At 37.4% G+C, this 26,888-nt stretch overlaps 1 protein-coding gene across 11 annotated transcripts in view; it reads left to right on the top strand.

Annotated features, from left to right (window-relative positions):
* SSBP2 (single stranded DNA binding protein 2) overlaps positions 1-26,888 on the top strand; it is a 199,139-nt gene that overhangs the window by 38,772 nt on the left and 133,479 nt on the right. For all 11 annotated transcript variants that reach the window (XM_054810058.1, XM_054810056.1, XM_054810059.1 and 8 more), the window contains 3 exons: positions 6,157-6,229; positions 10,126-10,187; positions 11,815-11,899. In XM_054810058.1, the coding sequence (XP_054666033.1) occupies positions 6,157-6,229; positions 10,126-10,187; positions 11,815-11,899 (220 nt within the window). The remainder of the gene's footprint in view (positions 1-6,156; positions 6,230-10,125; positions 10,188-11,814; positions 11,900-26,888) is intronic.

Genomic DNA, 26,888 nt, shown 5'->3' with positions numbered 1-26,888 from the left:
AAAAACCCTGCCGTTATTTCTAGTACTGTAAAAGGGCACTTATTAGGTCACAACTGTTTTTAACACTTGAAGCAGTATATGTAGCCAAGGGGAGAGTGATGCATATTTTCAGGACATCTTGCAAGCAATCAAGTGCAAGAGAGACTAGAGGTGAGTCTACTTGCCCAGAATCATGCCCCTATCTGTAAAACTGGAATAAACAAGAAGGATCAGCTTATTTGGAAAGTACCATAAGCCTAACAGAAGGCACTGAGGCCACTATTCATTTTAGCCCCAAAATATTTAATGTGTACCAGAAGAATGTTTTCTGCCATCTACAGAGAGGGGAAGAAATAAATGGATATGAATAATGTTGAATACATACACTTTTGTGCTGCTCTGTTTGCAGGGCTCTGATAGGAGCTCTCAGAAAAGGCAGTACACAGAACCGAACAAACATCGAGTATCTCCTTTGGGACATACTTTTTCTGCAGACCAGTGTGTGGGTTTCGTTTAATACCCAGGCATTTCTAAGAAAACTGATCACAATGTTGATAGGATACAGAACACTAACATTAACGTAGACGATGTTTTGAGCTGGAAAAAAAACCCTAGTAGACTGGCATGATTAGAAGCTCTTGAAAAGAGCAGTCTTCTGGCCTCAAGGTAAACAAACCAAAATGTAAATTATGTGTAGGTGAAACGACATGCCCGGGAGACCTGATGTGCTGGGGGTGTGTGTGCAGATAAATCACTGTAACTTCCATGCCATTGTGAATGTACCTGCCTAAGCAAATGAAAAAAGCCTAACTAAATTCTTGGGTATAGCTCAAGTTTGATGCTGCATCCAAATTAATCTTCCCACCGTTCAGGGAAGCTGAGCAGAGATATGTACCGGTGACTGTGTGGGGATCAGCTTTGTGGAGCAAAGCACTTCTGCACCCAGCGTGGTCCGTGTGGTCTCTTGTTCCTGTCCTCTCTTACGGTGGGTAACTGGCAGCAAACCGAATCACCTAAATCTCAGATGAGATCTATAGGAAAATATTATATGTATGTACATACAAAAAAAATATTAAAGAATAAATATACAGGGAAAAAGTATATTTGCATATAAATATATGAGGGGAGAGAGAGGGAGAGAGAGGAAGATGACTGTCAGTGTGATCAAATAGGGGAGAAAGAGTAGTTTGGCATACGTGTCTGTTAAAAATAAGAAACTTTCTTAAAAAAAACCAACCTGTTTGCCCTTGTGAGTTGAAACTTACCAAAACTAACTTGCCATCAAGAGCTTCAGAGCAGTTTTTAAAGTACTGGATTGATGGATTCAATAAAATTTGTTCAAAACCCCCAAATTTGATATGTTTTTAGCTGCTGTATTATATTTAAATTACAGATTCAGTGCTACTTTATCTTATTTCAGAGAATGAGATTTATATTTTGGATATTAAATGAGTGAGGGTCCTAGGACTCTCTGGATTTGTAATGAAGTCTATATACCTTTTTGGAAGAAAAAAAAAGCTGCTTTTCTGTATAGGTCAGGTAGTGATTTTGGAATATTGCAAGTCTGAAACAGAGAGGAACATTTAAGATCTTTTGTATGGAGCTACTTTTAAATGTTGCCCAGCTGCTTCACTCTTCTTCACACAAACTAAAAATTATGTGTGGATATTGATTTACTAGTTTTCATTGTGTAGTTACTGTTTAACTAACCAAGTGTTAAATGGATGGTGTGTCATATGCAGAACTTTCTGTACATGGGTAGTTTCAAAAAAGTAAGTCTTAATAATCAAAAAATGCTAGATCTATCTTGGTAATGCTCAGATCGGGAACATTCCTATTATAGATACTTGTTTTTGTTTTTTTGGTTTTTTTGGGTTTTTTTAAAACATCCAGCATCAGATGTTAACACCATAATGTCTATTGCTGGTGGAGGAGGTGGTAGCATCTAGGGACATTTCTGTGCAGTCATTCACCATCGTCAATTTTGTGGCGAGGAGGCAGCAGTTGCTTATCACAGTGGTAAGCAGACTGTCGGTGCTGCAGAAAGCAGGTACAGTACCTGAACTGTGCCGTGACACACTGCCAAGCCTGGGGAGCTGCAGGCTCTTGCTCCATCACATTGATTTTATAACCTTCTGGATAATGGTTATACACCATTGTACCCTCAGTTAAATTACATATTTTTTAGTAATGACATGTGGCTAATAAAACAGTGAAAGCAACTGCACTTTTTCTCAACAGCATGAAGCTATGTATAATAGTTGCTTGATTTTGGCAGGTTTACTGGGCAGCTTTCAAGACAAAGCAGAAGCAAATTTATTGCAGTTCCTTACTCTTCTAAGCCCAGCTTTTGAACTTAATGGAAAAACGGGGCCATTCTCCTTTTGTTGTTTGTCTCCTTAGAAATAATGATAAACCAAACTCAGTGCTTGAAGTTCAGTCTTGGATTGAGAGACAGAAACTTCCTTGGTACACGTCTTCTTAGGTAATGAAACAAAGATACTACTGTTTTACCTTTTATGGACAAATTGTTTCCTGAAAGACTTTGTGATAATAACTTGAGTCCTCCTTCTGTGGGCCTATGTTCGTCTGAACAGCCAGTTGAGTACCCTACGTATAGTCAGTGAAGCTTGCTGAGTGGTGCCGGCTAAGTTAGATACCAAAAACACATACAGTGCACATCTTCCTGGTACTTCCAGGTTTTCACTGCCTTTTATGGAAAGTTAAGTGTTGTCTTTAATCTTTTGACTTGGAATTGGAGAAGTTTGCCACCCAGTTTTCATCAATGGACATATTGCTGCAAGGCTTTGCTTCTAAGTTCTCATTAAGATAATTGCATCTTCCCACCTTAATGTGTAAGAAGGTAATTTCCACAGCACAGTTGGAGTGATTACTGTTTATTTCCCGGTAATATTATGATAACTGGTTGACTAGAACCACTTAAATGGTTCTTCTCTTTGGAGTTCACTAGGTACTTGTAGGAGGTATGAAAGCCTTGTTCAGTGAGAGCAGAAACTTCAGGCAGAACACACCAGCCTAGCAAAATGAGCACTGTAGCAGGAATAGCTAGACAGTAACATACCTTTTTTTTTTTTTTTTTTTTTTTGAGTGAATGTATCATCAGGCCATAGATGAATGTGTGATCTAATTGTTTTGGTGAGGAGGGGGGAACTCTGGCCTATGGCATGTCTTTACAAAAATTACTTCAGCGTTGTCATAAATTGATTGGAAATATTTTATCCTCACGTTACTCATGGGATGTCAACAAGTATGCAAATGTGAAAATTTAACATATGTCTCCTTGCTGCTTTTACAGGGTTTCTCACACCAGTTTAATGAGTAAAAACTGTCTTTTAAAATGCCACTTCAAACCCAAGTCCTTTGCTTTTGAAGACCATCTCACTATTATTTTTTTAGTCTTGTGCTGAGCTGTTAAGTAGCTTACTCATTTGTTAATTTTGCACATTTGGACTGTAGCCTAATTTTCATCTTATTCTGGTCTTACGCTGTAGTTAAATTTTGTATATCTGGTAATCCTCGTTACACAGTGTTGTATCTTTTGGGGTTTTTTTTTGTCTTTTCTCAGAGCATCAGTTTCCACTGATCCTTTTGCTGCAATTAATGCAGCTGCAACTAATGCAGTAAAACATTAGTATATTTCTTTTGATCTCTGTAAATGCATTTATTTCTGAATGAAGCTATAACGTTGTTAACTTCTGTAAAGACTTCCTGACAGCCTAATAACTAGAGATGGACCAGCGATTTAGATCTAATAAGACACAATCAGGTTATTTTGTGTTGTGCCTTCTGTCTCACATCTGTTGGTGGAAGGTGGTCCCGGCTTTAACTGTCACGGGAGCCAGGCAGTCCCCTTGCCAGCGTCAAAGTTTTATGGTTGTCTTTTTTGCAATGTTGAAATATCTTGGGGTTTTTGGACCAGCAAAGATAGTAGTGATGTTGACTTGTGCTGCAGCACGGCTGAGTGTGCCGTGTTTTGCAAGTCGACTCCAGGAGTCCTGAGATGAGACTCACAAATCTATCTCAATATTAAAATATTGCGCTGTCAATTTGTGTATTATGGTGCAGTATTTGGTAAAGCTTTCAACAGATGGCAGACTTATGAAGGTGGTGTACCTGCAATAAACTCCTGGGTTTTGTGCTGCTTCACTTTCCTTTGTGGGGTAGAAAGGATATGATCACGCAAATCCTCTTATCTGGACTGCAGGCTTCATGTTTTGATAAGAAGAAAAAAGGGAATCTTGGAAGACAAATGAGATGCTTTAAAGTCTTACTGGGTATTCAAGTCATCTTGGCTGTTGTTGAAAGTGCTTCCTCTCTGCCTTTTACGTCTGTCTGAGATTTTGTCTACAACCATTTATTGCTTAAAAATTGAATGATAGTTGAACTGGAAAGAAGAATTAAGTCAACAAGATGTGACTTTTTTTTTTTTTTTTCTTTTTCTGGACAGATGCAGTTGTGCTTTAGGGATGAGAGGCTATAGAGTGCATGGTCCTCTGTGTCTCCACAGTACTTGCAGAGGCATATCGCTGTGTCCTCTCTGAGCTGCTCTGCAGTTGAGCACTGGATCAATCGTACCGTGCTCCATCAGAAGACCCAAGCGTTTTCTGATTAGCACACTGAGCTCTGCTTTTGTTGATATGGCAAAATACAAACTAATAAATAATTTATTTGGAAAATACTGGAATTAAAAAGTGGATACGACCCTTCTCAAGGTTCAAACCAAAGCCAGTCACATGTTTGAATATCATTCTTTTTTTTTTTTTTTTAAATTTGATGGAAAGCATACATTTTTGCTTTTGGAGAGAGACTAAAGTAGTGTGTATGTTGCATGTACAAGTATAAACAACTAATGAAAACCATTTTTATGGAATGCCTCTCCTTGATTTTAACATTTCACATTTAATAGATTACTGCAATAATTACTACTCTATCAGTGCCATGATGACAGTTATCTCATCTAATGTTGCATAACATTTTGAATAGTAACAGGAAAATAGATATTCTCTGCCTCTATTTTGTTTAGTTAAACTCCTTATTTTTTAATACGAATAGAAAATGTTTCAAATAAGAATAATGGTGTGTCACTAAGTGCATGCAAATACATTTTACTTCTTAAAAACAGTTCAGCTACCAAATTTAGAAGTTGTGCAGCCTGACTTTCTTTTCTTTTCTTGGACTGAAATGTTCTACAGACCATTTCCAAGCATTATTATTAAATCATTCTTTTAAACAAGATTCCATTTTGAATGACTTTGTACTGGCAGGCAGATGGGAGCCTCTCTGGAGAATCAGCTGAGGAATAGGAAGGGTTACTCTTTGGTTTTCTAATTCAAATCTAGCCTACATAGCTTACATCAATAGAAATTGGTTGTTGTTACTACTCACCTGTTCTTGGGCGGCTGAACAGGGCTTGCCAGCCCAGGTTGTGGCGCGTAGTCATTTGAGCAATGAGTCCTGTTTCTGCAGAGAGATCCTTATTCCAGCTCTTTGGACGTAGTTGGAGACATGTGTGGGTGCGAAGATCACTTTTTGGGAAGCTTCTTTGGGAGCTTTGTAGCTCTGTTGTCATCGGAGCTCCTAGATGCACAAGTCTGAATGAATCTAACAATCTGTTTGCACTTCGTTAGGAGATGTGGTTGTACAGCTTCCGTGCCATGGACAAATACTGGGATTACTTGTCCTGATGCAGCCCGAAGTTCGCATGTTCTTTGAATAAACACAGGCTGTTGTTCAAGTGTGCTAACACCTCAACATAGTCCACATGTAAAAAAAATTGATCTAGATGAGTAATTGGTGTTGCTGTTATGAATATATCGTGTTTACAGTAAGCATGATATAGAGTGGACAAATACAGGGCAGCAGTAGGTCGGTTGTTAACTCGCTGGGCACTTGTTTCATTATCATTAAAAATGTTGACATTAAGTAATTTTGGGTGTTAATATTATTTAATTAACCACTATTTAAACATCTCTGGTAGATTGACCTACATGTCTAGTTTAAAAGTTCTGATATAGATAATATATGACATGTTCAGTATATAGTGGTTTGTGAAAGGCAATAGAGTGCACTTCAAACTTCTGATAATCCTTTGTTGCTAAAGAAGAGGAACAAACAAATGCCCAATACTAAATATTGTCCTTTCTGTTTATTTTTCAGATTAGCACTGTACGTATATGAATATCTGCTCCATGTAGGAGCACAGAAATCAGCCCAGACATTTTTATCAGAGGTATGTTCCCCATCCTTTTTTTTCCTTACACAGCTTTCCAGTGTGTGCAAGTGAAATAAATATACGTTGGTCTAGAATAAACAGCAGAGACAACCTTGAATTTGTGTTTACATTGATCAACATAGTTTTCTGATTCTGCAGAAGCCAGTTTGCCATGTCATTTAACATGCCTTTGCATAACTATTTTTGCTGTGATTTGTTATCCCCGTTCTGTGATTTGCTGCTACATTGGGGAAAGATTAACCTGTTTTCTGTAATAAATGTGCATGTCAGAGAATGCATTGACGATCCGCTTTTGATGACCTTCTAACTTATTGTTGATATCTCCAACTGTGAATGATGTACCCTTCCAAAATACACAGCAATCATGTATTTTACATCCTACCATCATACACATATAGTTCACATTCTCTTAAGCACTGCTGATCTCTCTGTATTCTTACCATGCTTCTAACCACTTCTTTTCATCTGGTGAGTCAATTATGACTACAACCATTTAGGTCCTGTTTTTTAAGCACTTTCAACTGCTAATGGAATTTTTACCTTAACACAATAGTTACTCTTTTTCACGGTCTTTCAAAGACTTTGTATACAGCTTTTGAGGATTGAAGTAAATTATATTTCCTTAGCATTTTACATGTACTCTGGGATACAAAAATAACTGTGTGCCAAACATATTGAGGTCTGTTAGATTTATTATTGTTTTTAATCTTTATTTGACCAGAACATTTAAGATAATAATGATAGTTGAATAGTGGGCAGAAGCGAGGAAAAATTATGCAAGATGTTGTACTAGGAAAATTTGCCTTTTCAACTGATACTTTTCCGAAAGCTAGTAAGATTAGTCTACTGGTGATGACATTTTGGAGTTGGAGAGGGGAGAGTGAGAACCCAGAGCATTGTTTATGGTGTTTATAGAAAATTCACATAGGACAGAGAAGGAAAAGGGGCAGAATTTTAGTAGTAACAGTTTATAGTGAAGTATGATTTTGGCAATTGTTTTTTTCTCTTTGGTAAAGCAATGGAAAAATAAGAGAGAATATAATGGAGAGTATTATCTTGGCTTTCCCAAAACAGCTGTCGTTTGTAACTACTACACTGTGCAAGATTTCTTTTGCTCATTTTGGTTTTATGATATATTTGCAAAATGAGCAGTTGGCAGAAGTATAACTAGTATGACATTTGGATTTCTATAAAACATACAATACAGTGTCTTGAAATGTAGCTTTTAGAACTAATTCAGTCAGGTTATAGAGAAACTCTTAGGTCTGAATGAGTGCAATACAAGAATATGTATAAAATCTTTCAGATTAAGACTGATAGTAGGCAAAAGATCGTAAACATGGGGCAGGGATAAATAGTAATGTGTAGAGTTGGTACGGGGTGTCTGTTAGATTTCACACAAAGCTGTGAGTTTATTTAGCTCATTCATTAGCAGTGCAGAAGGGTAAATACTATGCTGACAATACTTGTGAATGGTTGTATGTTGGAACCAGAGACAATTATCACTGATATAGAGAAACCTGGAAAAAATTGTATTTGGGCGGACAGGTTCAGATTGAGAAAACTGTACGCTAATATGTCTTGGAGAAAGTAAACTAAAATGCACAAATTAAATGGCAAGTGGTAAAAGCTGCAGGAAAAAAATGATAGTTGATAGACTAGTAGAGAGGTCTTAACATTGTAAAGCCCATTCAGTCCTGGGCTGTAAACCACAAATAGCTCTACCCAAATCTGTAACCCACGTGTGTCCACTGGTTTTGTTAGAGGGTGAGTATTGGCGTATAGGATCAAAACAAGAGAACATCAGTTGAGAGAAGTGCAAAAAAAAGTCTTGTAGTGAATTTATGATGTAGTGAAACGTAGGATTTTCTGTGTGTTTGCATCGTTTTCTGGCTCATGGCTGTTAAGAAGCCACTGCCCTGTTGCGGCGAGCTTATTGTGAGGTACTTGAGGTGCAGGAGGCACCCAGGTGGCATAGGCAGAAATTTGTATTGGTCTGGTCCCTCCTTAAAAAGCATGGCTGTCGGGCTCAGTGCCCTCTGCTCTGGTAGTCTGCACCTGCCCAAATAGTTTGGGTGGATTTTGTTAAAGATAAGATAGTTCAGAGTAGCTCTAAAACTGAATGTTGGGGTGTAAAAAAAGGAAGCATACATAGATCATCTGAGCTATACAGCAGTTATTGATATCTATATATGTATAAATAACAAAGATTAAGAGCCCTTCCTTAAAGATCTACAAGGGAACATGGCTAAGAGTAAAGGAACAAAATTAAGAAGAGGAAAATTTAAATTTGATATTAACTACTGTTAGGTGGTGGTGGTGTGGTTAAGCACCATGCAGTTGGTTTGTTCTGCCAGCTTTACCAACAGAAGTGATAGTGCTGCAAGGTTACCTTCTAAAAATAATTTTTAGATAGCAAAATTATTTTTTAATAGTTATATTCATATAATATATCCAAATTACACTACATTACCTTATTTGAGTCCAAAGAACATTTTTAGGTGTATGAACTACATATTCTTCTGCAAGCTATTGACAGAACCTGTGTTTAAATTTCTTAAGAACTGGATGTGGTAATCAAGTTGGAGTTGAGAAACAAAGTTTTAGTCTCTTTTGGAAAATACCAGCTGTACCAGTGCCTCTTGCAGTATGGAAACTATGCCTACCTTTTATAGTAAGAGTTGTGTACTTTTGTATATATATCTTTACATACCTTTGTTATTAAGGCTGTTTAAGCATTTCATTAAAATGATCCTCTTTTTGTCTGCCATTACCTTTGTCTCTAGAGCAGAACATGGTATTTGTTTAAACATTTTTTTAACAAAATTGGACAGAAAATAATGCTATGTTTCACTGTAACTGGAGGAATCTGGAGTGCATGCAACGCCTTGGTTTCCACCCGGTTTTAACATGAGACATTCTTCTGTACGGTGTTGTGTGGATTTCTGCAGGACCTCCAGTTATTTGCAACAGAACTCCTTAAGCAGTTACATGGGCTTTATTATAGTCCAAACTATTTAATTTTGTAGTTAAGGACAAACTAATGATGATGACATTAATAAAATGGTTGCGTGATCATAGTCAAGATTCATCATTTGGGAAGAACTGAAGAGAGACAGAACACTGTCACTGTGCATTATGTTGTCTTAGGGGTTTGCTCATCAACAAGAAAAGTGTGAGGTCAAGGATAAGAGTTCTTAAACTGCATTTCCTTTGAAAACAGTATTAAACAAACTGGGCTTCCCAGGTGGGAAAGAAGTCGTAACCAGTATAGCTCTGTTCAGGAGAGGTTGCCAGCACAGACAAACCAAGCCAAACCAGGTTTCCATTTTCACTGAGTGATGGGAAACTGGGTTATAACTCTGCTGCTGCTGTATTTCCACATTACCTCTAACAGTAAAGCACTCCTTGAGGATTATGAAACACCAGCTTGCTGTGGATGCGGAGGGAAGACTGCCACCTGCTGAACCAGTAACATTAGTTCTCAGTCTTCTATGTTGTCCTTAGTGCAAATTGGAAAAATCTTTTAGATCATTTTAAGGATACTTTTTAATACTTTTTGGGGGGCGTTGTGCATTTTTGACCTTAAAATAATGTATGCGTCAGTGGTGGAGTGATACCAAATACGTCCTTAATAAAATTATGTTCATAACCTAAAATGAAAAAAATAAAATAGGCTTTCCAGAATAAGAAAAGCTTATTTTAAGTATCAGCTGTATTAATAAGTATAATAAAGTGAGTAATATGGCCGTCCAGATTGATGATGATAAAGCCTTTCATAACCACAAAATCTTTTCTTCTTTCTCTGTTTGTTATCTGCCTGAATTATGTAATGGGTCTTAGTCACAATGACCACAAAAATGTGCACCTCTGTTTTTATTGTTTTGTTTCAGATAAGATGGGAAAAAAACATCACACTGGGGGAGCCCCCAGGATTCTTGCATTCCTGGTGGTGGTAAGTATCAGTTTTCTTCTCCTCTGATTTTTATAATAAGTTGATTGCTAGGTCCAGCAGCTGGAGACAAGAAATTCAAGTAAAAGGAATGGGAAGATGAGGATCAAGAACCGTTTTCTTGTTAAGAAATGAAAGAATATAAAATTAGACAAAGATATATATATATATATATTAGATACAGGAAAAGAAATATTGCATAATGCATTGATAAGAAAGCATCTTTGAAAGAAGTTGGCCTGCATTTCTTTCTTCACCAGTACATCATGCATTTAAGAGATCATTCTACATACCCTAAATAATTACATTTGAAGCAAACAGTATGTACAGAGACAGTGCATATAGATGTGAGCTTCCTCAGTCTTCAGTCCGCATTCTAGTCATGGGAATAGCATATGAAAGTAATTAGCTGAACCCAAGCTACCAGTCTTTTTGAGAGGCAGCGTGCATCAGCATGGGCTTGGTGCTGCAGTGTCTGCATTTGCACAGTTTCTCTCAGCTGAGAATATGGGCAGACATGGGGTTGACTTATAATTTTTTATGCATTTGCTTATATATGCGTGTGCGCGCATAAAATTCCCAAGGAGGAAAGAGTCACTGCTATTTAGCCATGGTATTTATTAGTTGTCACATGATTTGAATATATCCAATATGCCTGTGTTTGAAAGAATACAAAATACAGACAATATGTCCAACTGTCAGGAGTACAACAACTTACAAGTTTTAAAGTGGTCCCATTTGAACACAAAAACTCAAGTGATTAGTACAGCTGCGTGGAAGGTGGCATATTCTTCATTGACCTTTCTTTCATAGGTTTTAGCTGTGTGATGGAAGCCAGGCAAGGAGAACGCGTTCCTTGTATCTCTGATGTCTGCTTTATCCTTAATTTTAGTCATCTGCAGCAGAGTGCTCAAATTTTCCACAATTCTGTGTTATGGTGCTAGACTAAGTTACAGAGGATTAAGTCTAAAACAATAAAGAAACTCTATGAAGCTCTAACAAATTTTGTTATTTTAATACACATAATTTTATTCCAAAAACTTTGTGTTAGAACTGATTTGTGCGTAACTCTATTTGAAGGGTGTTGGGAAGGAAAACCAATGGGAGTACCATAATTTCCTTTCACTCTTTGTAACCCAAGAACGTACCCATCTATTTCTTACTCTCGTCCATACACCTGTTTCTTTGGGAACTTTTGTTTAAAGCACAGTATTGGACATTGGAAGAACTCCCAGTTTTCTCTCCAGCTTCTTGCCTTTTTATGTTATTACGAATCTGTCCCTTCCCATGCTTTGTGGAAGTTAATTGCAGCACTTGCCAGAGGGGTGAGGTTAAATGCAGAGCTTCAGTAATATGCTTTATACCCTTAAACCTTGTATATTAGGCTACCTTCTTGGTCTGTACTATAGTGGTGTTGAAGGAATACAGCACTGCTTGCCTCAAGGAATCAGATAGCAGGACTTGATTCTTCATAGATGTTTTACAAAGCTAAATTCTTTCACAGAGGTAAGTGTTTTCATCCCTTGGTGAGGAAGCGATATATATAAACATGCAAGTGTGTTGTGCGTACACCATAAAGTCTACATGAGTATTACAATGATTTTCTCACCATCTCCGTAACTTCTTGCAGTGTATTTTGGGATCTCTACTGTGCAGCTCCAGAAAGACGAGAAACATGTGAACATTCAAGTGAAGCAAAAGCCTTTCATGACTATGTAAGTTTTGTGTGTCTTTACCACACTTTCATTAATTGTACATATAAATGTGATAGAGAAGTATTTCTACACTACAGTGGCTCAGAAATGCAAGTGTCTAATATATAACTCTCAGTTTTCTGGAGATGCCTTAGAATTGGGACTTCCTAATTCTGAGATTACCCAGCACCTTGTAGTAAACTCCTGGAAGCCATCTCACAGATGAAAGTGCTGTCCCATGTGTTAATGCAGAATGAAGAATGTCCTTCTGTCTCCCCTGCCATGGACACATCAGGCTGGTCACAAAGGCGCAGGGCAAATGGAAGCACAGATATGTCCTGTCCAAATATCCATACTCTGTCGGTGCTAAAGAAAAGGCTGTTCAGTAGATGGAATTGATCACCTGGCTTCTGTCAGGACGATTCTGAATTAAAGTGTGATTGTTCTTCAGATATTTTTGTATCCTGAAGTAGGTATTTTTCATCAGAGTAATAAACACTTAAGCATCCTAGAACAATTTAAATGCAAAATGACCTGGTCCAAGAGAACAGGAGGAATAAAGGGCAAAAGTATTACGCCAATTTTTATGCCTTTGGGACTTAGTTCAAAACACAGCACGGAGTTTGGTGGTGATTTGCCTGCAAGGACTAGTCATAATAATAATAATAAAAAAATTCTAGGAAATAGGGTCCAAAACATTGAACAGTTTCATTCTGTTTTCTCCATTCTCATAATGTAAATGGAACTCTCTAGAAATGTGGAACTGCATTCCAGAGTTAGGATGCAATTTGAGTTCCTTCTACAATGTCAGCTCCTCTCCATCTGGTGATTTCATTTTTACTGATGAAATCCTTAGGAGGCTGATCACTCTAGTTTACCATTCCTTTGGGCCATTGATGTAGTCTAAAGAGGGAGTGTAACTGTCTCACAAGACAACTCTGAAACCTCTTTCCTTGAGTGTTTTCCAGGTCTGCTTGGAAATATTGTCTGGTTACTACAGAAAAAATATTTCTGCAGATAAAATTAAAATTAGATTGCTGTAGCCCATGTCTGACAAACACAAATTTGGAAAAATGGAAATGAATCAGCTAAGTGACCATTTTCCTTTTTCTCTTGTTATAATCTGATAGTGGCTTGGCGTCCTACAGTATGTGAGCTAATGGTGATCTTGCCTTATTTGTAGCTGACAATGACTTGCATTGTAAATGCACCATCAACACAGGTAGAACTGCTCAGCATATTTTACTTACAGACCAATGCCACTCTAATAACCTGTTCTTGGTGGTTAGATTATGAGGCTAACTCATCAAGGAGCTTGGACACCTTTGCACAGTCGTGTCTGGGCTACGTTGTTTGCTAGTCACATTCATTTTAATGAAAAAAAAAAAAGTGTCAGAGGGAGGAACAAAGTTATAAGGAGATTTTCCACCCACAGAGGTGTTAAGGTCAACCAGCTTGGTAAAGCATATTCTTCAAATCAAAAATGAAGTAACTCTTGCAAGTACAATTGCTGCAATCTTTTTCACCTGTTCTAATTATATGGTTGTTGGAAAAATACAATATTTAGCTCTTGTTTTGAGCCTTTTTTATTAGAGCAAGGTTTAATTTGCCACTGAAGGAGAAATAGTTTTACAGGAATAGCTTACGACTGCAGAGAATGACATTAGTGAAATAAATTTGTGGAGATCAGAATCAACAGTATGACAGTTAACTTCAGTGGGGGACATTGCGCTCTGAAAATATAATGTGTATAACAAAAGCCAAAATCTGAAAGTTGTACCTGTTGTGAAATAATTTTGAAACAAAATGATCAACAAGAGGAAAATTTCAACGAAAAAGTATTTGGAAATCTAAAAAGGAGTTGAGTCCACAGTTCTTTAAATTCATGAGAGTTTCATTGATTAATAAGTTCACTATTGAATCTAAATTTTGAGGTATACTAAGAATTTGAGTAAGTGAACCAAAATAACATGAAATAAAAAAAAAGTCTTGGCATCACCCTTCTCGCATTTCTAACTTCTACAGGTCTTGAAATATTACATGGCCGTATTGCTTACTTCTGTCTGCATTGTGATGTGTGTTGTCATAATTCAAATAACCTGCGAAAATACTCAAATGAGTCCTGTGTGTGATACGATTTTGTGATTCAATATTTAAATTAATGTATAAAGTTGTGTTTGATGAAGAAAAAATAATCATGGTATGCTTCTATATGCATATCAGTCTGTGTTAAGGCAGGATGAATGTTTATTTTAGAAATAAATTGGTCTATCTTAGAAATTAATTCACCAGGTATTTCTAAAACCCATTCTCTCTTAATCTTTTAAGGTGACAGGAAAAGCTAGCTTTTGCATTATTTTTGTCACAGTTGAGATAAACTTGTCTAATAGCTAGCAAGACGCATGGTGTTCCTTAGCATCATGTACTTTTTGCTTAGTAAGGTAATCTGCATCATGATAAGTGCATACTTTTGAAATCTTACATGTATTTAATATTTCATGAGTGTATTGTATGCTCATATTAAAGCACATGACAAATCGATATAAAATACGGCCAAGCATATTTCACAGCAGAGGAAGATGAACTTTTAAGTGAAATCCTGACCCATGTAGCATTCTGCCATTAACTCTATGGAGGCGTCCAAATTCCATTGTCAGTGAGGACCATCAGAAAGCCGGTTGCTGGATTCTGGCTTCTCCATCAGGCTGAGGGGTCTGGTAAATCAAAACCTGCTGTCATCTTGCAGGTCAAGTAATAGAGCATTTGTAGCTGTACTGTCATATCTGAAAACTATAATTGTAAGTACAAAAAGCAGAGAAAGCTTGTTTATTATTTAATACTAGCAATTCAGAATTTTTTATTTGGTATGTGTTCTACTTGACCTAAGAAAAATCATTCTTGCTGAAGGTGTGAGTGGTCTGGTTACACCAGACGTGTCAGCTTTAACACTGAGTAGATTGTATTAGCTGAACCAATATCTTGTCTGTCTTTGCTTTTGTGAAGAGAGAAAGGCTTACAAGTAAGTTCGATGGAGGAGGAAAGCACTTGTAGATGATTTAATGATTTGTGAAATATTGCGGTCTCAGTCAACATAGTTGTGAGTCAGTCTGGAATACACACAGGTTGACTCATAAAATGGATACAGAAAGATTTCGGGTGTTTTAAGTTTACAAGTTGTACAGTATCTTAACTGCAGCTGCAAAAATAAAGGGATTTGATCCCATACACCACCACCCCCCCCCACCCCCCCCCCCGCCCCTTTCTCAGACAATGCTTTTTTGGGACATGAGGTTTATTTCATTATTTACTTTGCCATAAGATTTTAGCATGCGCTTTGCTTGTCATTGAATACAATTAAATATCTGCACCTGGACTTTGTACATCTGCAGTATACTTGGGTGAGAAGACTATGAGGATCCTTCTTCAAGTCTCTCTATAAGTGCTGTCCTGAAAAAGAATACCTCTGGGGTTTCCTCTAATATCAACTCTGCCTAATCAAGCAAACTGAGCCTTAACCCATGTGGGACTATCAGTCTGTGCCACTGAGTCTGTTCTTGACTATTTGTGTAAAACAACAGTAAAACCAAATTCTTTTAGGTAACTATTATTTAAATTTTCTGGTGTATATGTGTGTACAGATTTCTTCATATAGTAGCATCCCCATTCTGCAGAGAAAGTATTTGGAAGTACTATTTCATTGTGTTCAGATTGCACTAATACAACTTCCGATTTTTATCAAGCTAGTTAGAGGAGAAGAATCTTTCATGTCTGACAGCAGGAACATGAACTGACTCTCAAGGTGGAGGCTGTAACTGCTTGCAGTACTCACAATGCTCATCTTACTCAAAATCCAATGAATAGAAAAGCAAAGGCCTATTCTGGCTTTAAGAAGATGATTTTTCTATGGTCATCCTGAGGTTAAGTATTTGCAGCCCCTCTATATTATCTAAAAGTGATTCTGTTTTTGTGTTCTATTGAGATTTGCAATTGGAAATGTTTTCTTCTGAGTGAACAAGGTTCTGAACTCATTAGGTACATTTATATATTTTAAGCTTGAAAAGACAGATGCATGTCATGAAAGTGCATGTGTTGGATCAGGGAGATAGCTCCTGGCCTTAAAGTTTTAATGTAAATGATTTGGCATTAGGAATTGTTTACATTTCAGGTAATAATTGTTTACATTTAGGAAAGAAAACTAGTGCTCACTCACCTGGCCTATTAATACTGCAGACGTTTTGGTAGGAGTAGCTTATTTGAAGCAGAAAAGCCCCCATGTTTCTTTCTGGGTACCTATTACTTTTCCTGGAGGAACACTTCTCTGTGCTTTGAAGTCTTCTGAAAAAGCATTTTACATGGATGTTCTGAGACAAAATTTAGTCTTCACGGTAGAATGAGTTTTTCTTTCTTCACAGCATCCTAAGGAGATCTCTTCATCTGTCTAGTTAAGATCTCATTTCTCTGGGTTTTGAACTGAGATCTTCTGTTGAGAGAAGAGGGTACCAGCATGCATCTTGTTCCTGCCTTCCTTCCACTTCTTTACAAGCTGAAAACCTACTGGCTCAAAAGGGGAAATAAAATATAAACCCTGTGATTCCTTGGAGAAGAATGGATTTTTAGTAGCACCCCTACCAATGAACTTCTGACTGCCACAAGCAGCCGTCTTCTCTTCCTCAGGCCTGGCCATTCATTCACTCGTATCTCTGGACCCTGGGTTTGGAGGGGTGGTACCTGAAAAGTTCTTTCGTGCAAGATGATTTCTGTACGTAACAGTTAATATGTTTTTACATATTTACATAGTCCAGAAGTTCCTGTGCCTCTCACCCTCCTTACAATGGAAGTTCTTCCCTGTGGCATTGGTGCAAAAAGGGATCTATTAATTCTCACAAGTAGCTGTAGTAAAATCTCGATTATTTTCCAGGTAAGATTTTGTTAGTGTCTTCTCCACAGCTCTTTGAAAGATCACTTTTGGTATGAGGAAGGGTCTCTTGTTTGTTTTTATGACTCCCAAAAGAATGCCAGGTGGTTTAAAGGGTAAGAAAAAAGACACATTCATTGCCTCAGAGACTGTACATAGTACAGAAGCTAGTATCACATTTCCACCTGAATTGTTAGCATATTTTAGAATGAGTTGTATGACAGGGAGCTTAGCTTTACGTGAAGGTTGCAGGGTATATTAAAGACTATGCTATAATCAGTTCTATGCAGATTATTCCTTTTAAAGGCCATAGTGATATAAATAATTTTTTTCTAGAAGTTATTTGGCATAGTGTTTGGACATTTGAGATGGCCATCAATCTCTCTGTGAGTCTTTCATAAGAACAAGTTAGGTCTCTGCATTTGTTGCTGTACTTTATGGGAAAAAAATTTACTACTTACTTCCCTCTTCTCTGGGCCCATCTTCCTTCAGCAGAACTAAGACACACTTGGTTGCCCTGAATACCCCAACCCCCCTAGTATATCATTAGTAGCGCTCAGAATTTGAGAGGTTGTGAATATTTTTACATCTTTCTTGAGGACTGAAGCTTACCTTGAAAGGCCTGGGAGATGTTACCTGAAGACATCATTGAATGTTTGTTGGAAGTGACCATAAATCTCAAACCTTAGTTCCCGTAGCACAGTGAAACTCTATTCTGCAATGAGAACTGTTTTATTCTAGTTTCATTAAACTACCATTTTTTACTTCTAAAACCCACACAGAACTGTCTTTTAGATGCAGATTTTTGTTGATCTAAACACATGGAAGCTTATTCTGTTTCAGCATAGTTTATAGAAATGTATTTTCTTGTTATATTCCCCAGATGGTCTGAGTTCATGCGTAACAGCAGTCACAATCTTTTCCAGGCAGTCTATCACAGGACCTCCTTCTCTGACTTTTGCGTATCAGGGATGGAAGAACTTGTTTCAGCTGTTGATTTTCTTGCCTTTCCTAGCTCTTGCTACTGTGATCTTCTGCAGGCAGCCTAGCTAGGGCAGCTTGTGTGTCTGGGTCCTCCCAGGTTTCTTGCCAAAAATTGAATTCTAGATCTGGTTTCCAGTTGTCTGTTTCCATGGGGAATGCATGGTAACTCCTTCTACTTAAAAGAAAAATCAAAACAAAAGCTCCCCATCATCCATCCCTAAGTCTGGAAGAGCAAGACATGACAAGTACGAGCCTGGGGGGCGTGTGGGCAGGGGGAATCAGAGATAATCTACAAAATGTTGACTTCAGTCTCTCTCATGGGACAAATGCCAAATTGTATTGCCATGGGTTCATGAAATGTATGGGTCCATGAAGGAGGGCAACAGATTTCAGATCTCTGAGCAATTGCCTTCCTGCAAACTCAGGAGAACCTCTCTCCATTGCTTTCTTCTCTGTTTTCAAGGTTCTTCATGGTCCCAAGGGCTGTCGTTAAATGCAGAGATTCCCAGGCACAATTCTGTTGGTATGTGTGAGTTCCTTTGACTGAGGAGTATGTGCAATACCTGGCATAGTTTGTGTTTGGCCTGCTTTGCTCAGTAATCGTCAAGGACTGTTGTACCAAAAGCAATGCTTCTGTTCTGAGTTACCTATTAATTCCTTACATGAGTTCTGCAAACTTGTGGAAAGCCCTGTACATGTTTACTATTCATCATCACTGTATCTGTAATTTCACCTTCAGAATATGTGATTCTTCCTACTATGTAGATACTACCTGTGTCCACCTGGAGAACAAGTTATTTCTTAAAACCAGAAACAATTTATTTTAAGTGATCATAACACTGTTTTCATAAGTAATATGGAAATTAAAAACTTCTCCATACGGTCATTGTTAAAACAATATCCTTTGCTTTTTGTATAAATGGTGTTCAAGTACGAGTGAAATGCCTTTCTTTAGTGCTCTTTTAATACTGCAGAGATGATGTCTCACTTCCTGGTGTTCAGGTATATGTATAGTAAAATATATTCTTAGATATGAAAGCTAGAAGGAGACTAAGAAAGTCTAGCATTTGCTTTGAAATTCCCTATCTGAACACATTAAGTAAATTCATATGGCTAAAGATTTCACTAGTCTTTTAGAAAAATAAAATGAACAATTAATAAATCTTATTTTGTGCAGAATACTCTGTTAATGTGTCTCACAAGGTGATAAGCCCTTGGCTTTCTCATATGTGCAACCAAAAAGCTGTAAATCTGAAAAATGTGATAAATGTTTAGAATTCCTATCTTGGGTCAGTTGCATAGGAACACCAGTATCAAATGAGGGGAGTGTCTTTGGGGGAGGACAGTTCTTGAGGGCTTGGAGAGGACAGCAAGATTCACAATCTGAGTTTTGTACAATGGTATTGGCAGACTTGTACACAGGCAAGCTTGACTTTTCTAGTCTCTTCAGCTCCTTAATTTTATTGCTTAGTAGATGTTCTTCAATGCAATTGTGTGGGAAGGATTAATTAAAAGCATGCTCCAGCCCCCAGTCAAATTATGCATCGCTCTTTGCAAAACTGCATTGACTTGTGTCAGGATTTGGTCTACATATTTATAGGTGCATTGTTGCAGTGTTATCTCCAAGACCATGAAAATTTTTTTGTTTGCTCTTCAGAAATTTTCAAAGTTGAGAAATTGGTACTTCCCGTGGATTGTAGAGACCCATTTTACAGGAAAATACTGTTTTATTTTCTTTTTGTATCCTGTTAAGAACACCCCCCCTCCCCCCTTAGAATTCTCATTCTCAGATTTCCATGAAGAAGGAAGATGTGTTTGTTCTGCTCCTACCATCCTCCTTCATTATTCCTTCCCATAAATTGTTGGACAATACAATGATTAGATTTGAACTACTCTGTGTCATAAATGTTAATTGTGAGCTCTGATACAGAAATGTGTTGTTTCCTACAGTCCACATAATTTTTTATCTTTATAAAGGTAATTTCACAGGTAAATTTGTGCTGTTCTTCTCTTTTAATGTGAGGACTAAACATTTTGTTTCAGAGAGAAAAGGCAACATTTCCTCCCCAAAATTTCAGCACTTCTCCTTTGAATGGAGATTTAATTTTCTCAGAATTTAGAAGTAAAATGGTTAATTAGTTTGAGTTAAGTGTAAGCCTCTAACAGTGTAAGGAACCAGCATCTCCCCTGAAGGCAGTTTCGCTCCTCTTTCTTGGTTCCCAGAGGGAGGCAGTGGACGTGTTGAAAGAGTGCCTCTTTTCTAAGAGCCGTTTTACGCTTCATTTTCATTGAGAACAATAGGAGATAACAGCCTTTCTAATGAGGGGAGGCTTTCCGGGAATGTTCTGTGCAAAAAAAAGTATTTATTCAGAATAGAGCACTAAAAAGATTTATATGCACTATATGTAACACCATGTCAAATTTATGAAATGGAAAAAAAATTTCTGGTTTCTTTTGCTTGCAGGAAGGGGGGAGTATGTGAAGATTCAACAAGTTAAGGGAGAAGTGGGTGGTTTAGGAGATAGTGTGGAGTGTACATGAGGAGGTAGAGATCAGAAGATTAAGGGAAGTAGCTGGAATACTCAGGCTGTTTTGCAGCCTTCCAGAGTAGTTTAGTTTTTACAATATACAGGTAAAATCTGGTTGGTTTTTTTTTTCAATGTTGATAGACACACTGTTAAATTACTAGATGTTTTAGTCCATAATAGATTTCTCCATGGGTTCACTTCTCTGTGTTGTGAAGTCTAAGGCTTTCTTTATAACTAAAATAAAACCAAGGCACTTCTACTGTAAAGTTATGACATATTTGATTGCCTGGAAGAAGGGTCCACTGGAAATTTTTCACCAGTTCCATGGAAATCCCAGGATACTGCAATTTTTTTTCCTGCTTGGTTGTCCTGATGAACAGTTGTTAACTTCAGCCATTTCTCAGAATTATGTTGTTAAATATATCTCAGTGTAAAATGTCATGCAATATTCCTGGTGTATTTGAAATCGAGCTCTGCTGATTCAAATTTTAATTTTTTTTTTTTTGGTTTGCTATAATGGATTATTTATGTTATCACAGCAAAAGTTGTAGTACAGTAGAAGTTTTGAACTTTAGAAAGATTTTGAGTTTGTTCCGAATTATAACCAAGGTATTCAATGGAGAGAGGATATTTTTTCTTTTCCAAATGGAAGAAGTTCTTTCTCAGGCATATACACGTTTTATGACACACATTTTAATAATATATAAAAGTGCAAACCATGTGGATTTAAGTTACTCCCTCAAAAGTTGAAGAAACTTTGCTTCTTTTGAATTTAGTTTGCTTTTAAGAATGAGAAGATACATTCTACCATGAGTTCAAGTAGCATGCATTGAAAAATGTCCTGTTTCTCAACTTTTGTTTTAGTAGTTGTATTTAAAAACATTTTATTTACCACCATTGACATACAGATCATTCTTATCCATTGCATAGTGTATGCAATGTGTTTTTACACGCTCCAGAAAGTTATTAAAGGAGGTTAAGTTGTAGCTTAGTAACGTTGGGAATATTAAATTGACTAACAAATGCTTTGAATTTAGAGTTAAAGATCTTCTGACATTAATATTTAACACTGATTGTGCGTAATGCTTTACATCAATAAAGTACTGAACAAACATTTGATCAATAGAGAGCAAATGTTGGATTAAAGCCTTGCAACAACCCACTTTCTCTGCACGTTCTTCCTCTCCGTCGGTATTCTTTCATCTGATGCTTTATTTTCTGTATCAGGATTTAATGTCATGTTTATAATGCTAAATTATTTAGGTAGCCTTCTATTAAATGTTTGCATTTAGCAGTTCCAATTTAGCTAGTGAGATTTGTCTCTGAGCTAATTACGAGAGGGTATTTTGAGAACTCTGCCAAGGTGTGTGCCTCTATGTGTGCATCTGTATGTAGCAATATGTTTGTCTCCACCAGAAGAATACAGTGCAAGCAGGTACTACATTGATGTAAAGCATTTTTCTGATACCAGTATTTGGCTAGATTTGAGGCACTTTGCCTAATTGTATTCTTCTTTAGCCTCATAAAAAGGAAAAGTGAAAGTGAGAGTCTTATTTCTGCCAATATGCCAAACGTGGGTTTTGTAATAGGCTCGACTGCTCTGTTAATACATCTAAGTGACTCATTTCAGACTTGCTTAGCACATGCCTGGAAAAACCAAAGACTTAAAACTTCCATCTGCTCTCTAATATGGTGAAAGATGAATCCTGAAGATCACAAATTGCCGTAGACATGCAGCCCTTAGTAAGAACAGCTGAACAACAAATGCCTTACGAGAGGTAGTGAAAAATTAAGTAATGAGGAGGAAAGGCAGGCAAGCCTCTTGAGGGAATGTGGATATCCATGCCTGACTAGAACTGTCACATCTGAAATTACACTAAATATGAAATACATATTATGTAACACGAGTCACAGGGAACATAATAGTCTTTTTGAATTTTCTACCAAATTAATGCCTTAATATTACAAGCAAGTGTGCTAACATTGATTCTTGAGCTTGCACAGAATGTTTTACTTGAGAAGAAGTGTTCTGCAGATCTCTGTATTAGAATATCTGTTTTGCAAATGAGGTTTTGAAATCTTGTTTTTAAATCTTTGCATTCTAAACACGTTAACAGCCACTGAAAATACATAAACTTTCAATGTATACAAACAGAACATTTCATTCCCATGTATAGTATTGCAGAAAAAAGCGTATGTGCATATATGTGTATTTAGAGAAAAATGGAGATTGTGGTGTAATCAAGGAGAATCAAAATTAAGCTTGACTTAAGGTGAAAGTCTGCTTTGCACTCTGTCATTGTAGGCTGTTTCATTGTGACCCCTCCTTAACTTCAATGGACATCTCCATAGTGTTGTCACAGTAATATCCACAAACCAGATTTATGCCAGTTAGAGAGGATACCTATAACAAAAACCCAAATGCAGCAGTCTGTAACCCATCAGAGGCTAATTTACCCTGCCAAGATAGTACTCTGCATAATTCACACCAGAAGAGGTGCATGACCTGTCTAGTTTACTCTGACATAGGAAGAGGAAGACAAAGCTCATTATAAAGTATATGATAAATATTATGTTCAGAGCCATAGAGAATCTGGAAAACATTTTCCAGTTCTGCTTTCAGATTCAATTTCCATAAACGTACTGCAACACTGAAATTTTAGCCTATGAAATGTACAAAGTTCTTAACTATGAAATAGTTAAGGGGATGTAATCCATCAGGTGAGTTTTAATATCTTTTCCGTTTTGAGATAGAGGGAGAAAAGTGTACAGATAGCGTATGTGCCTGTAGTGGAGTGTGATGTTACACTTCATAAATCAATTTTACATGAGTAAGATTTGCAGTGAGATTTGTAAAGGCAGACACTTGAATCCCTGTGGAGCATGACCTCATTGACTTTATCACATATTGACATCTGCCTGTACAGATCTGATGGCAGGATCAGGGACTTTGGCCCTAATCTGGCAAACAGTTTCATGGTCGAGTAGCATTGGATGCGTGAATGCTCTCATTAAACTCACATACATGTGCACAGTGTCAGGATCATAGTGAACGGTGTGAAGACAGTGGGTCTTTTTTCCCTGAATAACCATGTGCAAAGAGACCCTCTTCTGATTCCCCCTGTTGTGAAGAAAAACTCTAAATTCCTGTTTATAAGGCCAAAACTGTGTTAAAGGTACATGGACAACTCTCATGTATCATTGCAGAAAGCTTTTTTACTAGGTCCTAGCAGTTAATTTATAATATTTTGTTTATTTTTCCACTATTTTCATGGTTTTACGTTATTCATGTTGCTGTGCACAGGTGTTTTCTGACTCCCATTGCCAATTGCTTTATTTTTCTTGCTTCAGCTTCTTTCCCTTCACTGTTATATGAAGGACGTATGGTGAATTGGGCACTTACGGATCACAGGAATATAGCTCCTACCACTCCTAAGTCAGATCCAGCTGCTGTCTTGGCTTTCACTTGTTTAGAACAGTTTACTCTCTGTTAGTTGGATAGTTTCATTTAACATTTCCAGTTACTGCTCTCTTCCCTTGAAAGATAAAATTAAAAATGAAAAGCCTCCTACCAACTATCCTTTCTCTCACTGTCTGATGGCCATCCCTCGTGTGTTTGTGGGATCTTCTCTCCTCCTTGGAGAGAAAGGTTTCGTCTCACTGTCTGCAGGGAAACCTTTTCCTCTAGCACGAAGAAGGAAGTTGTGGATCTGTCAGCATCTCAGGTTTCTGTATTCCCTTTGTCAGTGGCCCTTCTTGATGCTTGGCTGTGGTGGTCTCTTGGAGCTTGGCTGCTTCCAGTAGCTAGCTGAATACTATTAATTCTTAGATAGTTAATATGGCACGTTCTCTGTACTCCCATGAACATTCAGTCCAGGCTTTGATACAAAGCATCTCTTTAGTCTCTCAGGTTTGAGGTTTAATCCCATGCCTTTTCAACAGTGAGACGTACAGAGAAATATGCTATTTCCTTTTCCTCTTAATAGGAAAAAGGGAGCTCCTTTACATCCCTGCTGTCTTTCCTGATAATTTGCAGAATCTCCCTGGAAGAACATTGGTATTGATAATTCTTTTTGCAGCACTACCATATGTGGAGGGTTTTGTTGAAGCTTCTGTTCCCTAAATCACATTTCTCAAGTTGTACAAGGAACTAAGCTTTCATAATTTTTTAAAAATACATTTGTTAGCCTGCTTGATTGCTTAGAAAACATGACCTGAATGAAAGATGGAAAATGACTAGGTACCAAAAGTAGAAATTTCCCTGGTAAAGTTGACATTGCTTATATTCTGTTTCCTGAAATCCAAATTAGCACAAGAAAATGGTATTGAAGGAATATATATTTACTGTATTTGTAAATATCATCCTTGCATTCAGTATGCCCTTGTGCTGCTGTTGGAGGAATGTGCAGCCCAGTCCATCTGTGGAGCCAGGGTCCCCAAGAAAACCCTACATGTGATCGTGTAGTTACTGAGTCATCAACATGCTTACAGGCAATATTTAAAGGAAGAGCAGGGATTTGACATCCCTAGAGTCATTTGAGAAAAATGGTAGCCACCACTACCCTTCCCAAAAAGCTCAATCCTGGGTACAAGTGTTTGTCAAGTGGAGTTCTGCTGGGAATGCCTGGTTTCTGGAGCTGTACCGAGAGAAACTGCAGCTGAGCACTGAACTGCAGAGCTGCAAAAAACTGCTGCTTTGGGGAAGAAAAAGGAAAATTAAACAACTGCAAACTTGGTTTTAAGAAAAGAAGCTGCGATAGCAGTTAGATATCTCTAAAGCTACATGGTAACAAATGAGTTTTTCTAGAAGTTTTTTTTTTTTTTTTTAAATTAAATAGCTATGTTTAGCTATGTTGTATTTAAATCCCACAGTAAGCACACAAATTGTTTTGACTGGAACCTCATGTCCTAGCAGAAGACCCTCTTTGATTCTACTGCAGTCTTTAAAGCGTTCGTCATTGGATTAGTCCACATTTCTGTGCATTAGACAGCCCTAACAAATGGTGCGTTTACTGGTTAGCAGCCTGTGACTTAAGAACTTCCAAACAAATGAAAGAGAAAAAGTCAGCACCTTGGTATGTTTATTTTGCACTTTGTCCTTAATTTGTCAGCTACCCAAAATGCAAAATAAATCAATCTTAAAAAAATAAATGAAAAGGTAGTTGAATGACAATATGTGAATTGCAGTGCACGTCGGCTACCGCAGCCATTCCATTCTTGTGAGCCACAGGGGATTGATGTTAATGAGGTTCCTGTCTCCTGTTCTTGGGGAGTGGGATTTTGTGTAACTCAGGCTGCCGCTGGTTCAAAAACAGTGCTGGCAGATAGAGCAGAAGATGATTTGTTAATAGTGTTAACTGGAAATGGCTCAGTTAACATTATTAATGTTATTACCGTCGAGTCTAGGTTTGAATGATGGTTAAAACTTCTGTTTCTGTTATGTGCGTTAAAAATATGTTTAAAGAGAGTGGGAGCTGAAAGAGCTAATAATTTGGGCTCTGATGGTTTTGACGCTGTCAATTAAATCTCAGCTATGCGCGCCTAAAGATTGGTTACAAGTTATTGCTAGTATAGGTAACTCTTGTCTTTTTTTTTTTTTTCTTTTTTCCTTTCAAAATCTCTTGAGTATGCAGCAGCTTTTATTGAAGTGAGATGAACTCCAGAGGTGCTCTGGCTATTATAAATCAGGCTGCCTATTTAAGAGGCTGAGTGCATGTATAGGCATTAGGATACTTATCTTGTAAATCTTGGATTTTATTGTTTCAAGCTATGGCTCAGTTCATACATGTGTCTGTAGTAATATCTTTGTTCTTAACAAATAGGCATTTTTTTGATACAGAGGTAACACTGGATGAACCAAAAGGACTCCATAAACCGGTCACATCAAATATGTGGTATATGCTGGTTCTCTCAGGAACCTTCTGGTTTAAAAAAATTATAATAAAAGATAGTAATTCAAATACCTGTTCTCTTTTTAGATTATTTGCAGTTTTCAGAATTTCAATTTGAGATCAAAGGAAATATTTCACAAAATAGAGCATAAAACATTTATATACTGGATTTCCTATTTATTAGTGACTAGAAGCCGTGTCAGAAAATGTGTTCCAACTTTATTAAATGGGGCCTAGCAAATGTTGCAGTTGTTGAGATACTGCCTTGATAATAGCAGAAACTGAATTATTGTTTCTGCATGTGTTGTAAGCAATTACACACAACCATTACCTAAACGTGTATATTACGTCTTCTCCTGGAAGAAGAATTCTGTCAGTGAAAATTGCCTATTTTATAGTAATTTCTGTGTTACGTTTTTGCTGAATAAGCAAACCATGGAGCTATTGAAGCTGCAAAACTAAAATGCATCCATTTTTGTGTTGCCGATAATGCATCTTACTTGAATATTTTAAACCATGTGTCATTGCACAGCTGTGGTACAGTTCTCCAGGCTGGGTGCTTGTTTTATTTCCTATGACACTGAAAGTGTCCACCCTTAAACTGTTTTGGATGACTTCTAGCTCTTTCCTTGGCTAAAAGATTGTTACCTACAACTGTCTGCTCTTTCATAGATGTCAGGCTCTATAGGGCA

The sequence above is a fragment of the Grus americana genome, chromosome Z, assembly GCF_028858705.1.
Source record: "Grus americana isolate bGruAme1 chromosome Z, bGruAme1.mat, whole genome shotgun sequence".
Taxonomy (NCBI): Eukaryota; Metazoa; Chordata; class Aves; order Gruiformes; family Gruidae; genus Grus; species Grus americana.
Note: the sequence above shows the minus strand (reverse complement) of the source record. Positions and strands in the feature narration are given on the sequence as shown.